Below are 14,058 nucleotides of genomic sequence, written 5' to 3'. Positions count from 1 at the left end.
GAAGGCCACATAACTAAAGTGCATTTGATTAGACTGAAGTCAAAGATTGAAGGCTTATACATTAAATTTCATGTTTCATGTTCATTTGTGAAAAAGTCAGTTTGTTAGCAGGAGTTATATTATATTTACTTTTTCGGACAGTAATAACTATTTCAACTGAATTAAAGCTGACTACAGCCACCCTGCTGACTGTCCACTGCAGCCTTTCACGCCTACAGAGGATGACTGATAGTCACAGTAACTCATAAACAGGTGGAGCAAATATTCCTGGAGTCTGATGGTGATCGCTTTGAGTACTGAGCATTATAAAAACTAGAGAACTGCCTGCATCATTGCAGAGTAAGTGCTGTAAAACTGCTGCTCCTCAAGCTTAAGTATACATTAGAGTAAATGATCGACTAGCCAGTTACACTTTTGTGGAGTTGAATATTGATTAACAAAATTATAAGATTTAGGACAATTATTTAGGAACAGACGTAGCAGCATTGGGTGAAAAAAAGACTTATGACTACCACCAACAGGTAAGAACAATTAAAACAAACTATTCCACTTGTAATGTTCCACATGATGAACACCAAACACTGCAAACACTGTCGGCCCTGAGATCCCTGCTCCCATTAAAGACTGACAGTCCTGTGTTTTATAGGTCGACAGTACTCAGAATTAGCGAGGAGGCTCTTTCAAAAGGGAGCACTCAGTCACAGAGGCCCTCTGGGAGAAGATTACCGGGACGGACATGAAGCCTCATGGGTTACCATGGCGACAGGCTCTCACTGACATTAAAAGCTTTGCTGAGGGCGATATGGCACCTGATCCAGCAGAAAAGTGAATTAACGTTGAACAAGGGGGTGGGGGGGAATCAAGGAAAGCCTGTTTGTCTTGTCGTGAAGAGCCACTTGACTTCAGATAGCGCTGATTCATTTTGTACTCAAGCACATTAGACCTGCTAGCTGTAAAACTGCAGGGTCTGTAGGTGAATCATTGAGTGAATGATGCTTTATTGCTTCCAGACCTGTGGCCTCTTCCACGTGAGATTAAGTGGCCCGTTAAATCATTAGCACGCTGAAGGTGAAAGCATATTGGAAGAGGTTTGGCAGGAAACTGTAGTGTTGAGAGATCCGGGAAGGACCAGATTGACTCTGTCAGAGCAGCAAATATGGACACTTTGGAGACTTTCCGGAGGCTTTAAATACCCTTCAATGCACCTTTGAAAACTCCTGCTCCTGCATTGTTTGTTAGATTGCCACCTTAAAAGAGAACTCAAACGATTTAGCACTAACACTGTCGGACTCATAATGGAAAGATTAAAAAAGGATCAAAATCAAGACTTTGTAATAAAACTGTTGTCTTTAGACCCAGTCATGGCTGACTCAAGTGGCATCATTTGAGTTTTCTCCACAGCAGCAGCAACTACGGTTCATGGATATCGAAATTCTAATGTACCAAACTAGCAGACAAAATGACCAGAGGTCAGGAAAGAAGGTAAAACATTTGTTGAAAAAACCAAAGCATAACTCTGTTTATATCCCTCTCACCTTTCCTTTCTGTTTAAGGGGTTCAATGGTGAGGCTGTCAGCTCCGATGTCCACTATAGTTCCTAGCTGGAACCCATCTTGTGGGTGGGGCGCCCACACCGGCTTCCCATCCTCCATCGCACCGCTCTGAGGGCTCTGGAAAACATGACATACAGAACAGTCACAAGTGTGTTTCTCCCACTCTGTAACTTACAATGATTTCATTATTTGACATTAAAGTTTGAATAGTTTGTTCATGAGTTGTATTTTATAGCACTTGTGCTCCTAAAACCTACTGATGTCCCCTCACAAAATACAAAATGCATGGCTGCCATGAGGCAAGGAAGCATTTCTGGCATCCTTGAAAAAGATAAACATGATTTTGCTCAGCAAACAGGCTGCAGTAATGACAATAAAATACCTACATGCACTTTTGTTGTTGTCATAAGCATTAGCATTCATGTAGCACCTTTCAAGGACCAAGTGACAGGGGGCTTTACAGTAAAAACAAGGAAAAAGTAGCAATACAGCCTCGCAGTTGTATGCCTCCAAGACATGGATGCTTCACACTTCCCATCAGCAGCACAGATCTACAAAATCAGCACAGTTTTAAGGTGGACACCCAAGATGAAGTCACAGTGACCTTGACCTTTGATCACCAAAGTCTTTAAGAAAATCCCTGTGATGGAGGGACAACCAAAAAAACATCATGTCTTTTTTGAATGTGTGTGACGAAAGGGTAGAAATACTGCAATACTGCAAGAGAGACAGAATACAGTTCAAGCTGCTTTTTTTTACCCTTATCTATTGAATCCAAGTTGACTGAATGGATCCCAATGAAATCAAATAAAACTTCATTTTTTTCTGCGCTAGCATCTTTTGGTCTCCTGGTGATTGATCCAGTAATAAACTATATTGTTCAATGGCTGCTAGGTAGCATATCCATATCCATATATGTGTTTTATGCTTTAGTTATTAATTTGTTAAAATTTGCTTTTCCAACCATGTAATACAACCAAAGTCATCTTTTTTTTCGTTTTTTTATGTCTGTGACAGTTACCTTCTTCTTCTTATTCTTGACAAAGTCTTTTATGTTGTACTTTCAGAAATGTATATAAATGTTCTCAGTTAACCAAACAAAATCCTTTGAATCTTTAAATCTAATGAGGCATTAAGGGAGTCTTTTCTCTTCTTTGATAGGGTTTATTGGTCTTAGCAAAACAACATAAAATGGATCTTAGTATGTTTTAAAGGTCGGAATAACATTTAAAGAACATTTTATTACTGTCTAATACTAAAACTCTTCACTGGCAAGGATTTCAAAGATTTTTTTAATGTTGGATTAAATCGTCTACATCTGTAGTAGTACTGCAGTTGTTTTGTGGTCGCCTCAGTTTGAGACATGAATTATTGAAAATCAAAAACAGAAGCGGATGTCAAACTGTATGCTACACACAAACTGCATCAACTCTCGTGTCCTGACTGAGCTCTCTGGGGTTTTGTGGCAGCCAACAAACCAATTACAGCGTTATTGAGTCAAACTAGCAGCTGATCGTGTTACAGTGGTGGTGATGATGTAACAGAGTGAGGGCCTTTCCCTCGGGGATGACCTCTGATACACAGCCGAGGCCAATGTACTGGCAAAAAAAAAGATCAAGCACTGCGGCTTTATAATTATCATCTCAACTGAGGGTGAAATGTCTAATAACTTTGTTAATGAAAGCAATTAAACTAAGTCGTTTTAAAGGCAACAAGAATATCTAACTACACTACGTTAAAATGTATTTCTATTGGACTTAAGAATTAATTTGCTTTACATTTTAACAGTTCATAGTACAAGGAAGTTTGGCCATAGTTCACTAGCAGTGATTGACATGATTAGAGATTTCTCGACTCTGAATGGTTGTTTTCATGATCCTTGCATTTGCCATTAGGAGAACTATGAGGCTAACTATAAAGACCATAAAGTTAACAAGGAACTAAAAAAAACTGTTTTAAATAGCTGATTTTTGCTATATAAAAAACATTATTAGTGTCATGACATTAGCTTTTCTGTGAGACCACATTAACTGTTAATATTAAGGTGCTAATATCTTCATGATGGCACAATGCTGATGTTTAGAAGGTTTGCCATGGTAACCATCTCAGCCTGTAAGCATGCTAATTTTTACAAAATACAAAGTATAGGTGACGCTGATGGGAAAGTCATTAGTTTTGCAGGTTTGTGATCACAAAGTCTTGGATACATTAAAATACTGACCTGTTGACGTCCCTGGATGAAAAGTTAGAGGATCACCAAAGTTATAGGATTCATCCTCTCGAGAAAATGAATGTCTGTAATTTTTTTATGCCAACACATCAGGTAGATGTTGAGATATTTCACAGAATGAGTAAAAATGTTAATTGGTGGAGCCAAAAGAAAACTCAGGGTATACTCAGTCATTAGGATTCATTATCTTTTTTTCTTTTTTTCTTAACTTAGAAAATTACATGTTAATGTAACCAGAGAGCTGCAGCTGTAGTTCATTACTTCCCACCTCTGTTATCTCCTTGAACATAAGCAGCCGGAGGGACATGAGACCACAAACTACCACCATGTGTAAGAAAACAGGAAAAACAAGCCACCAACCCCCTCGGACTGAGCAGTGTGTTTACATGCACACTGTGTTCCAGCTCAGGGTCATCCTTTATTCAGGATGAACTGTACAGGTAGGGTGCAGATGATGCCCTATTGTAGGTTAAGTCCTCATATAATGTTTTTATAAAGCCCAGAGTACAATTTATCTGTTTAAGGTTACATCAGTATCTAAAGCAGTCTTGTTGTGGTTAATGAGACTGCTAAAGAAAAAACTTTAATGCCTCACTTCAAAGCATCGTGACGGTGTTCATATGAATGAGCTGAGGTCACGGAGCACCAACGTGGGTGCAAAAAAGATCTGAGACTCTGAGCCAAGTTGTGTCGTACAGTTTCCATCCACACAGCTGAAGCTGCTCGCAGCACTCAGCAGCTCTCTCTTCGCATGGTGGCCTCCTGCCAAACTGCAAACTTAATAAGAACAGTGAGTTTTCTATGAGAACTTAAAATGATTACCCCACCATTCACCACTGTCTGAGCGCCACTCTGAGAGGCTACCAAATCCAATTAAGGATAATAAACTATACTAATCATCTAAGAACAATCTTCTCTTTTATTAGTGCAGCCTGAGAAGTCCTGTGACTGGAGGGTAACAGGTTTCCTTCAGTAGCTCAGTTGTTCATCACTTTCTAAGTGACACTACGAGTTTGACTGTCTCTCGCTTGTATTGGTGAAATAAACAAACTGTTCCAGTGTTATTATGTAGAGGTCAGAGACCCTGCCCGGTAACTAAAAGGTCACAGGTTTAAGTTACAAACACTGTGTTCACCATGTTTAAAACTACAGCTGTCCCACATACCTTTTTTAGGGCTTTAAAGCTTCAGTGTTAGTTATCTGCAGATTCTTAAAGCTTCAACGCAAAGCGGGGTAGTAGTCAGTCATACTCGTTTACGCTAATCAACAAACTGAACCCCGCTCAACTTTGATAGGAAGTAGTGCAGCGGCGTACGTGAAGAGAGAGTAATGGAGAGAGGAAGAGAAAGGGGAAGGTGGACTATTACATGCAATGTTTCTGTAAGTTATTAATCAGTTTAATGCTACAGGTCGGGCCACATCCCTGGATGCAAAGCAACCGCTTTACTACAGTTCCTTTTCCTCGTCTAACAGGCGATTTAATTACCCGAAGTGAGGGTCAATCACTGCACTAAGGACACTGGCCACCTTCTTCCAATTTCCTCTACCAGTTTACTCATGGAAAAAGAAACAAAGCACAAAGTAGTCATATACTGATTTAGCTGTCAATTACCCTGATCTTAACCCTAACCCTGAGAAAAATACTAAACATTACCAAGCTCATCCCTTAAATTTAATTTAAGGTAAAATATAGCTACCAATGTAGAACTAAAGATAATGAGTTTTAAATGGGATTTGATCACTGATTTTAACAAAAAAAAAGTTTTCCTTGTGACTACATGATGTACATCTGTCCAAAAGTTTGTGAAAGGCTTGGTGACCATCACTCTCAACTCTCAAATAAAGGTGGACTATTAAAACGTTATTAACGAACAGGTTGATACTGAACTATTCTGCAAAATGCAGCAATATGTTTGATTACACATTAGTTTCTTAAACCTCCTCAATGACAACTGTGTTATGTGACTTTATAGTAAAGTTTAATAAGTGACTGTGGTTATGGTTCAAGCTTAAATAAACCATCTTGTGCATATACATTTGGGAGAGATTTTCGCCAGGATTCCTTCCTAAACAAGCAGCAAAAAAGGCCTTAACACTGTAACAGCTTTAGCCTGATCCAGGAGCATCTGAGGCCTGAAGGGAGTATGGCTACATAAAGATCAAAGGTTGCTGGTAACTCATTGTCAGGCTGGTAAAATGTCCCCAATGAACAAAGCACCACACTGAATTTCACTCTGTGATATAAAAGGAAGCCACATAAGGAGACGGGACAGGAAACAAGTCAAACACTGCTTTACCTGCAACACAAACTGCTCTGGGATCAATAAACATATAAAGTCAAGAATAGTTACAACATTGACGTTCAGTACGCTGCTGATGACTCTGAGACATTAAAGAGATTAGACTTGGACAGATGGACACGGATGTGTCACATCCGGTGTGAATTTTGGTGTTGCAGTGAGAAATCATTATGTGATCAACAGCTCTGCAGCTATGGACTCTTTGACCAGGATGTTAAATTCTTTCCTTGCTGAGAAGAAGGCTGCACTGACAAATGAATAACTGAGAGGAGGTCAATATCCAGTCCACTTGACTTCCTGATGAACCCTGTGAGGCGGTATCTGACTTACTGTTTCAATGATGATGCAGTGAAATGGTGCCACAACTTCTGCCTCAACAGCAATCAGAACAACAGCAGCAAGACTCACCAGGCTTCATCAAATCATCACATAAAAATCCTACAAAATAACGCACAATACTGAAACATGCAGAGTCAATATCCACCTACTCTACTATCAACCTTGCACAATAAAAACTTGTGTAAAATGTTGTGTATTAAAAATGTTAAAGAACTAAAAGTAATGGAAAATGAATATGAAAGGTATTCATAATACAGCAGTCTGGAACCTGTCAATGTAGCTTTATTAAATAAAATTGTATTATTATTGATGATGCAATAACATTTAGGCCGCTGGTCAAGTTGGAAATTGTGACAATTTTACATAATGTTGAGTTTATCTGATAAATGAATCATATTTTCTCAACTAATGAAACAGTATGTACATGGCATATCTCCAGAAGTAAAATGTAATCACAGCATAGTCAAATAAAGGAAAAGAATGTCAAAGTTGTACTTATGTACAGTACTTGAGTAAATGTATTTAGCTACATGACCAGAGAAAACTACATCTACCAGAATGCACTGCACTACACTGGACCAATAAACACTCCCACTAGTGGGTGACATAATGAAAGTTGCCCATCCAAAAAACAAAATGGTGGCTTGCTGGTAACAAACAGCTATAGTTTGGAATTACAGGACTCTGCAATCAGGTTTTCACTGAAGGAACGAGCCAAAGAAATGCATCTGTAGAATACAATCAGCCAGTCTTCTGTCACAGGTTCGATTTTCTAAAGCCTAAAATGAGAGCCAATAGGAGGTGCAGCAGTCTAGTTTTCTCTCAGTCGACTTGATTTACAATATGCCAGAAAGTTATTATGGGACTTTTGCCAGTGACGCCAAGATGAAACTGCCAGCCCCTGCTTTAATTAAAAAAATTAAATCTCCCACTGGGAACATTTACTACTAAAAATGTCTGCAGTGCTGCTGCTTCTGCAGAGCAATTTTAAAGTGTCTCATAAATGGCTTTCAACATCAGCCTCTGATCAATATAATAATCCTACATCATGAATTCATTGAATTAAAGTCGATGCATTTCTCCAAAACAATCGGGGAAAAAGTTACAGTAAGTACAATCACAAAAAGCAGGTTCGTTTCGGTCTGACAGCAGCAATATCAGCTGCGAAAAGACAAGATCAAACCTGCTCCAACCAAACACTCTGTTCAGCCCACACACACACCATCACTGTCACACTGAACATCTTCTACCAGCACGCAGGATGTGATGTAATCCAGAGCTGTTATACTGGGTTGAGCAACACCAATAAAAACTCTGGTTGGCTGACAGAGGTTATTAAATATGGGTTATTACAGTTAATGATGTCAGGATTAATGATACTGTGTTCCTGCAAACTGGGAAATTAAAGACTATGGGATATCCTTATGGAGAATGCAGTCAAGCAGTTGTTCAAGCTGCAATTCAAAAGCGGGATGATTCTCCAGGAGGTGTTCTCGTCAACATGGCAGCAAACAGAACAAACCTGTAACCTTCCCCTTCATCTGTTTATACTACTCAAATTTTGAAGTCATGACCTCAGATCTGACAAAAATGTTCAAGTACATTTTAAACATTAAACTCTGCACTGCTGAATAGTCTGACAGTATCAACAGTTCATAGCTTTGCTTGTACAGCCTGTGGTCAGTCCAAATTTCATTTTCAGGAATTGTTTCCCTTTGCCCAGGGACGGATTATGAGACAACGTGCCCTGAGGTACAGTTATGCAAAAGGCCCCACCACCTCTCCTACACAGGGGCAAGGCACATAGACTTTGTGGTTTTGCATGTCTGTAGTCATTTTGTGTCTTTTTGTGGTTGTTTTACCCATTTTTAGTAATTTTTCGTCTTCCATTGCATCTCTTTGTGATTTTTTTTGTATGTCCTTGTAGTCATTTTGAGTCTTTCTTTTTGGTGTTGATTTTAATGACATTTTGCAGGTGAAGGCCAGGTGGCCCCTGACACTTGGGGCCTCTGGGCCTATGCCCTGTAGGCCCGTTCCATAATCCATCCATACCTCTGCCAATATACTGGTGAGGCGGCCTGCCCCATCTACTGGACCCCCATCACGCCTGACCAACGAAGAATTAAATGAATAATTTATGACGAAGAAGAAATAAACTTGACATTTAAGGTTAAAATAATAACCCCACAATCATGTAGAGTTCAAGTACTGCCTTTCTGAATGTGGTGCTGTTATTTCTGCACAAAAACTAAAGGTTAGATTATTTATCTTTTCATAGCTGTTTATATTTTTAAGACCAAAGTATTATTCGCTATGAGAATTTGCCTCAAGGCGCATTTCCAAGAACCGAACAATGTCAGAAAAAAACTAAACAGTCCAAAATATTTCAGTTCTTCGAAAGAGAACACCATGAACCTGGCAGCCAACAAAAACTTCAGGCAATAAACTGGACCACCCGATAAGGCCAGAGAGAGTGTGATTCAGGTTTTATCTAGTGACTCATTTTATGATTTGAATTTAATTTACATTAGGGCTGAAAATCAACAGTGGTAAACTCAAATATACAATAAAATGTGCACAAGCTTGCCTGAAAATATGCAAATGTTGAGGATAGTGCAGAGACGGAGCACGTTGTGTTTGACCAGGCTGAGGGTATCATCAGCTCACCACCCTGATGGCCTCAGGAAACAATACCTGCTTTTACTTATTCATTTTCATCTCTCCAAGCTGGTAAACTATATATCAAATGTTCATTTCTGATCTCTAACCTAAAAATTCTGACATTAAACTTCAAAAAACATGCCTTACTCCACATTAAATTTAACACCAGGGCAAAGTGTATATTTTAAAGTGTCACCCAACAACAGTCTGATCCTTCTGGTTTGAATTCAGAAACCTCAACAACAGTCAGCTAATGGCAGAGCAGAGTCTGGACTCTTGAACTCCTCATCACATTAACGTGTGTCTATAAAAGCTTTAAACTAAAATGGTACACTCTTTTTGCAGCCGCTGCCCTAAATATTAAAATCCTGCTTCACAGCTAACATGTATCGAGCTGTCGGCATTCTCTGGAACATTATTTCCATTAACATCCTCAGTCATGTGAGAAATTAAAGAGAAGTGAATATCTGCTGATGGTTCCCAATGCAGCCATCAGAGGGTGAGCCAGTGTGTTTCTAATCCAGCAGGCACACAAGCATTATGCTAACTGTTTTGAAGATTTTGCACTGGGGGGACACTGAGGGAACACATTCATTTGAGGGAGAAAATGCAAATTGTGCAAAGTGCATTTAAAACAACTTTTTTTGCCATTTTAAGTTCAGTAAATTATTGACTTATTCACTTTTTACCAGTCCTGGGAAGTTATTGCTCACTTTAAATAACATACACGTGAACAGACATCAACATGGAGGTAAAATGATGAGGGTTTTCTTGTGTATGCCAGGTTCTAAAGCCCAAGCTGACATCTTGTAATGTCTTGTTTGTTTGATCAACCGTCCAAAGTCCTAAACTTATCAATTTATTATCACATAAAGCAAAGAAAACAGCAAATCCTCACAACTCATAAGCTGAAACCAAATAATATTTGAGATTTTTGCATGGAAGGTAAAAATAATTCTGTAAAATGGCTGGGTGGCTCGGTTGTCAAAATCAATTACATAATTGTTTTGGCTCTAGTAAAATATGAATTTATCAGGATTATTATTATTACTGATGCTTTGACACTTACATACAATTATAAGGCATATTATTCAATAATGCTAGCTGCTATAAAGTGGACTGTCTTGACTGAACTGATGCAATGAAGTTCCAGGGGGCTTGATTCATACACAAGCAGCAACTAATGATTATTTTCATTGTTAACTATTCTGTCGAGTACTATTATTTTTAAGTCTCTGCTATAGTGAAATTAACATCACAGTAAGTATACTCTTATTGTAATGGCCCACCAGCAGATGAAGACATATAATGCAATGCTTTTCACTTCATGTAATATTGATTGTATACAATATATATATACACACACACACACACACACATATATATGTGTGTGTGTGTGTGTGTGTGTGTGTGTTTATCATATTGGCAGAAATCAGCATGTTGGCCAATTCCAATATTTAATTTTAAAGCAAATATCTGCAGATAACAATGAAATTGTCAAGAATTAATTTCCAGGCTAAAATTACAAATTTACCTGAATTACTGCATTTGATTTTAACATTAAGTGTCCTCACAACACCAGGATTTACCTTCAGACACCTTCAGCTTTGTGTACAATTTTACAAACAGAAGCCTTTTTGACTGTCTTTCTTTCTACAGAAAACACACCTGGCCTTCCCACTGCTTTGACTCCCACAACAAAGAGGTCCAGTGTATGGTTACACACTCAATGTCTCTCACGGTTTACATATTCTAACATACTGATGCTAAAATAGCTGCGGTTCTTTGCTCTGCTTGGAAAACTGGGTCAAATGCTGGATAAAAGTAGCAAAAGATACCAAACAAACAATTTAATCATGTGTAAATGGACTGGAATATGGTGATTTTATACACTGCAATGCTAATTCTTATGAGAAATCATATGCCTGGTAGAGGGGACTTTTATGGTGGCAGTCGGTGTGTCTGAGGCAGCGGTGCATAAAGAAAAGGTTGTCAAAACTCTCCAGTCTGCAGCTGCTTGGGTGCACTGAAGCCAAACCGGTAATGAATGTGAGCACGGTGAGCATCAGTTCATGTAAATGTTCCCACGAAGTGAACAATGTTTGATTCATCCTCACAGTTGAGTCTCTTTGAACACAAGCAGGCACAGTTCTGTGCACACTTGCTCAGGGAGGATATTTTGGGAAGCCGTCACACTGACAGGCTGCTTTCTTTGCTCTGTGAAAACATCTACTTTGTGGTATTTTTGGCTTTTGGGTCAAAATCCATCACTGAAAACCAGAGCTGTAAAAACGACCAGTGTGGCCAATGACAAGACAGGGATCAAGTTCTGGGTCAAAAATGAGACTAAAAGGAGGAGACTTCATTTAGTGCTTGTTATGTGTGTCTTTATCTTCTCTGGTGTCACAAACAGTTCATGGCGAAACAACTCACTATGTACATGAGCATTATTAGCATTATCGGACAGCAAATCCGCCACATGTTTTGAATAATGATAATCAGGTAGAAACAGGACAAAAGGCAGGCATGTTGAAGAGCTATATTACAGGAGGTGTTACTATGGGATCACTAAATCTTCATAATGAACTTAATGAACAGCTGAAGTACACAGAGCAGGACACAAGCACAACACACACAACTGTAACTGCTGTGGGTTGTGTTACATTCTTGTTATTCAGGTTACTTTTGAGATTGTTTTAAATCATTCACAATCAGATAGATTTTTTAGTAGTTTGAAATTATGGCAAAAATCACATGGTGCAGTTGTTTGGTCCGCTCCAGCGTTTGATTGACACTTTACATACCAGCACAAACAAAATCATTTTAACCAAATCAAGCAGCGTAACTGCTCTGTGACCAAAACTGCAACATCCCTGCTTTACATCTTTGCAACTCAACTCAACTCCTAAACGGTTTCCTATCAAGAAAGGCATATGGTGCCCCACAAACACTACAATTGCTTAATACTACTAAAAAAGGAAAGTAAAGGATGTCTACACTGTAAAATCTGACAAGTTGATCTCACTTCAAATAATCTTGGAAACCAATTGCCTTGAAAAAGTAAAATGAATATACCTACAATCTTAATTATGTTTACTTTATATCTAACTGCTAAGCTTACTTTAAATTTAGTTGCATTTTCTTAATTTGATTTATTTACTAACTTTAGAGCATTATTTATCTTCCTTAATGAGAAGCTGGTAAGACATGGTACCACTGGATTCCTTAAGATACCAGTATCATCACTCTAGATTTAAAACTCAGCTTGGTACCACCTGTTAAGACAGGAGAGTCAGCCGGCGATTAATCTGATTTTAAAAAATGAACGCATTATGTACGCACCTAAATCGCATTGCAAATCACATTACCGCTGACAGTCTTAATATAAAATATACATTTTGTTTTATATGTGTTTATTTGTGAAATCTTATTGTAAAAAGTAGTAAGTAATTAGAGCTGTAAATGTAGTCGAGTAAAACCTACAATATTTGTTTGCAAAATGTAGTGGAGTAGAAGTATAACATATTGCAAAATGGAAACTCAAGTAAAGTAAAAGTACCTCAAAACTGTACTTCCCACCACAGCTAAAAGCCCAGGCTGATTGTACTCGAGTAATTATCTCAGACTTTGCAAACGCCCTCCAGATCCACACAGGGCAATATACAACCTGGCTGCGCCTTTAAGGGCTGATGCACAATAACAGATCTAGAAAGTTCCCCCTCCATTTGTTTCGGAAACATCAGACTGCACAGGAGCTGCTGGAGGTATTTAGACGTTATGTCACGTTTTAAATGTCAGCCAGAGAAATGCAGCTTCATCACTTTGCAGCCCTGTTAAAGTCTGTCGGTGTGGACTGTTCCTTTAACAGAAAATCCTTTAAAAGCAGAGGATGTGGTTGAGATGAGAACATAAACGGCAGCAGTGAAAACAAACTGTGTTCGGTTCAGATGCCCGAGTCGCAGCAGCTGTCACTTTGTGTGTTTGAGAGGACGACACATTTCAGGGCAGCAGAGGAAGTCGCCGTTTGAATGGGCCTGCAGTTATGTGTGTCGACCCACTCTCTCCGCTGACAAACAGCTGATTGTTGGATCTGTGTCGTTGCTCACTGAGACCTCACTGTCGTGACGGTTCAGTCTGGTCACGTGGTGAACTGAGAGCCTGTGATGTGTTCAGGGACACAAACCCTGAGGGCAGATTGACAATGACAGAGCGACAGTCTCAGAGGCTGTCCTTAAATTAAACCGCACCGTGTACATTTTATTTTTAGGTCCTTTTTGTTTGTGATGTTTCTGAAACAACAGAATCCACTAGAACTACTGTAAAGAAATTCTGTGCATTTAAAGATGGATTTCAGTGCAGTTAAGATGGCCTTTCAATAGGTGCTACATCACCAGATTAAAAAAAAAAAAAAGGGTTGTGGCATTCTCTTTTGCTCAAGAGGTAGAAAACCTACAACTACCAGAATGCACTGCGCCATAGCAGACCAATAAACGCTCCCTCTCATAGATGACATAACGCAAACTCGTACATTTGGCAGTGTGAGACAGAGGAAAATTTACCACAGTTCGTTGACACATACTACCCACATTGTTTTAAAACGTAGCTGGTTGAAAATCGTCGAAGTATCCGATTAAGAAGAGAAAAATGTATGATCATCACTTAACTCTCTAGGTCATTTTTCAAGTAAATATACCAAATATGTCCTCATTCAAGGTACTCAAATATGTGGATTTGGTGCTTTTCTTCATCTTTTTTCTAAAAAGAACGTGAATAACTTGAGTCTGATTGGACAAAACAAGAAATTTTGTCACATTTTCAAGCATTTCAAACGATTGATAAAAAAAAAAAACCTCCGGGTTAATCAGCAAGAATGAGTGGCATCTTTTAAATCGCTTCTAATAAGTTAAATTCTTTTTTTTTTTAAAGAGGCCTTTGTATATTAACACACAGTTTCTTCCAACACATTTAAAGCAAT

At 38.7% G+C, this 14,058-nt stretch overlaps 1 protein-coding gene across 1 annotated transcript in view; it reads right to left on the bottom strand.

Moving 5' to 3' along the window:
• The window catches only part of myo6a (myosin VIa), a 183,421-nt gene that overhangs the window by 153,765 nt on the left and 15,598 nt on the right, over nucleotides 1-14,058 (bottom strand). The window contains exon 2 of the mRNA XM_042502963.1: nucleotides 1,536-1,670. Coding sequence (XP_042358897.1) covers nucleotides 1,536-1,652 — 117 coding nt within the window. The 5' untranslated portion in view covers nucleotides 1,653-1,670. The remainder of the gene's footprint in view (nucleotides 1-1,535; nucleotides 1,671-14,058) is intronic.

Source organism: Plectropomus leopardus, chromosome 16 (genome assembly GCF_008729295.1).
Source record: "Plectropomus leopardus isolate mb chromosome 16, YSFRI_Pleo_2.0, whole genome shotgun sequence".
In the NCBI taxonomy this organism is placed as follows: domain Eukaryota; kingdom Metazoa; phylum Chordata; class Actinopteri; order Perciformes; family Serranidae; genus Plectropomus; species Plectropomus leopardus.
The sequence above is the reverse complement of the archived record's forward strand: the minus strand, read 5'-3'. Positions and strand labels throughout refer to the sequence as shown.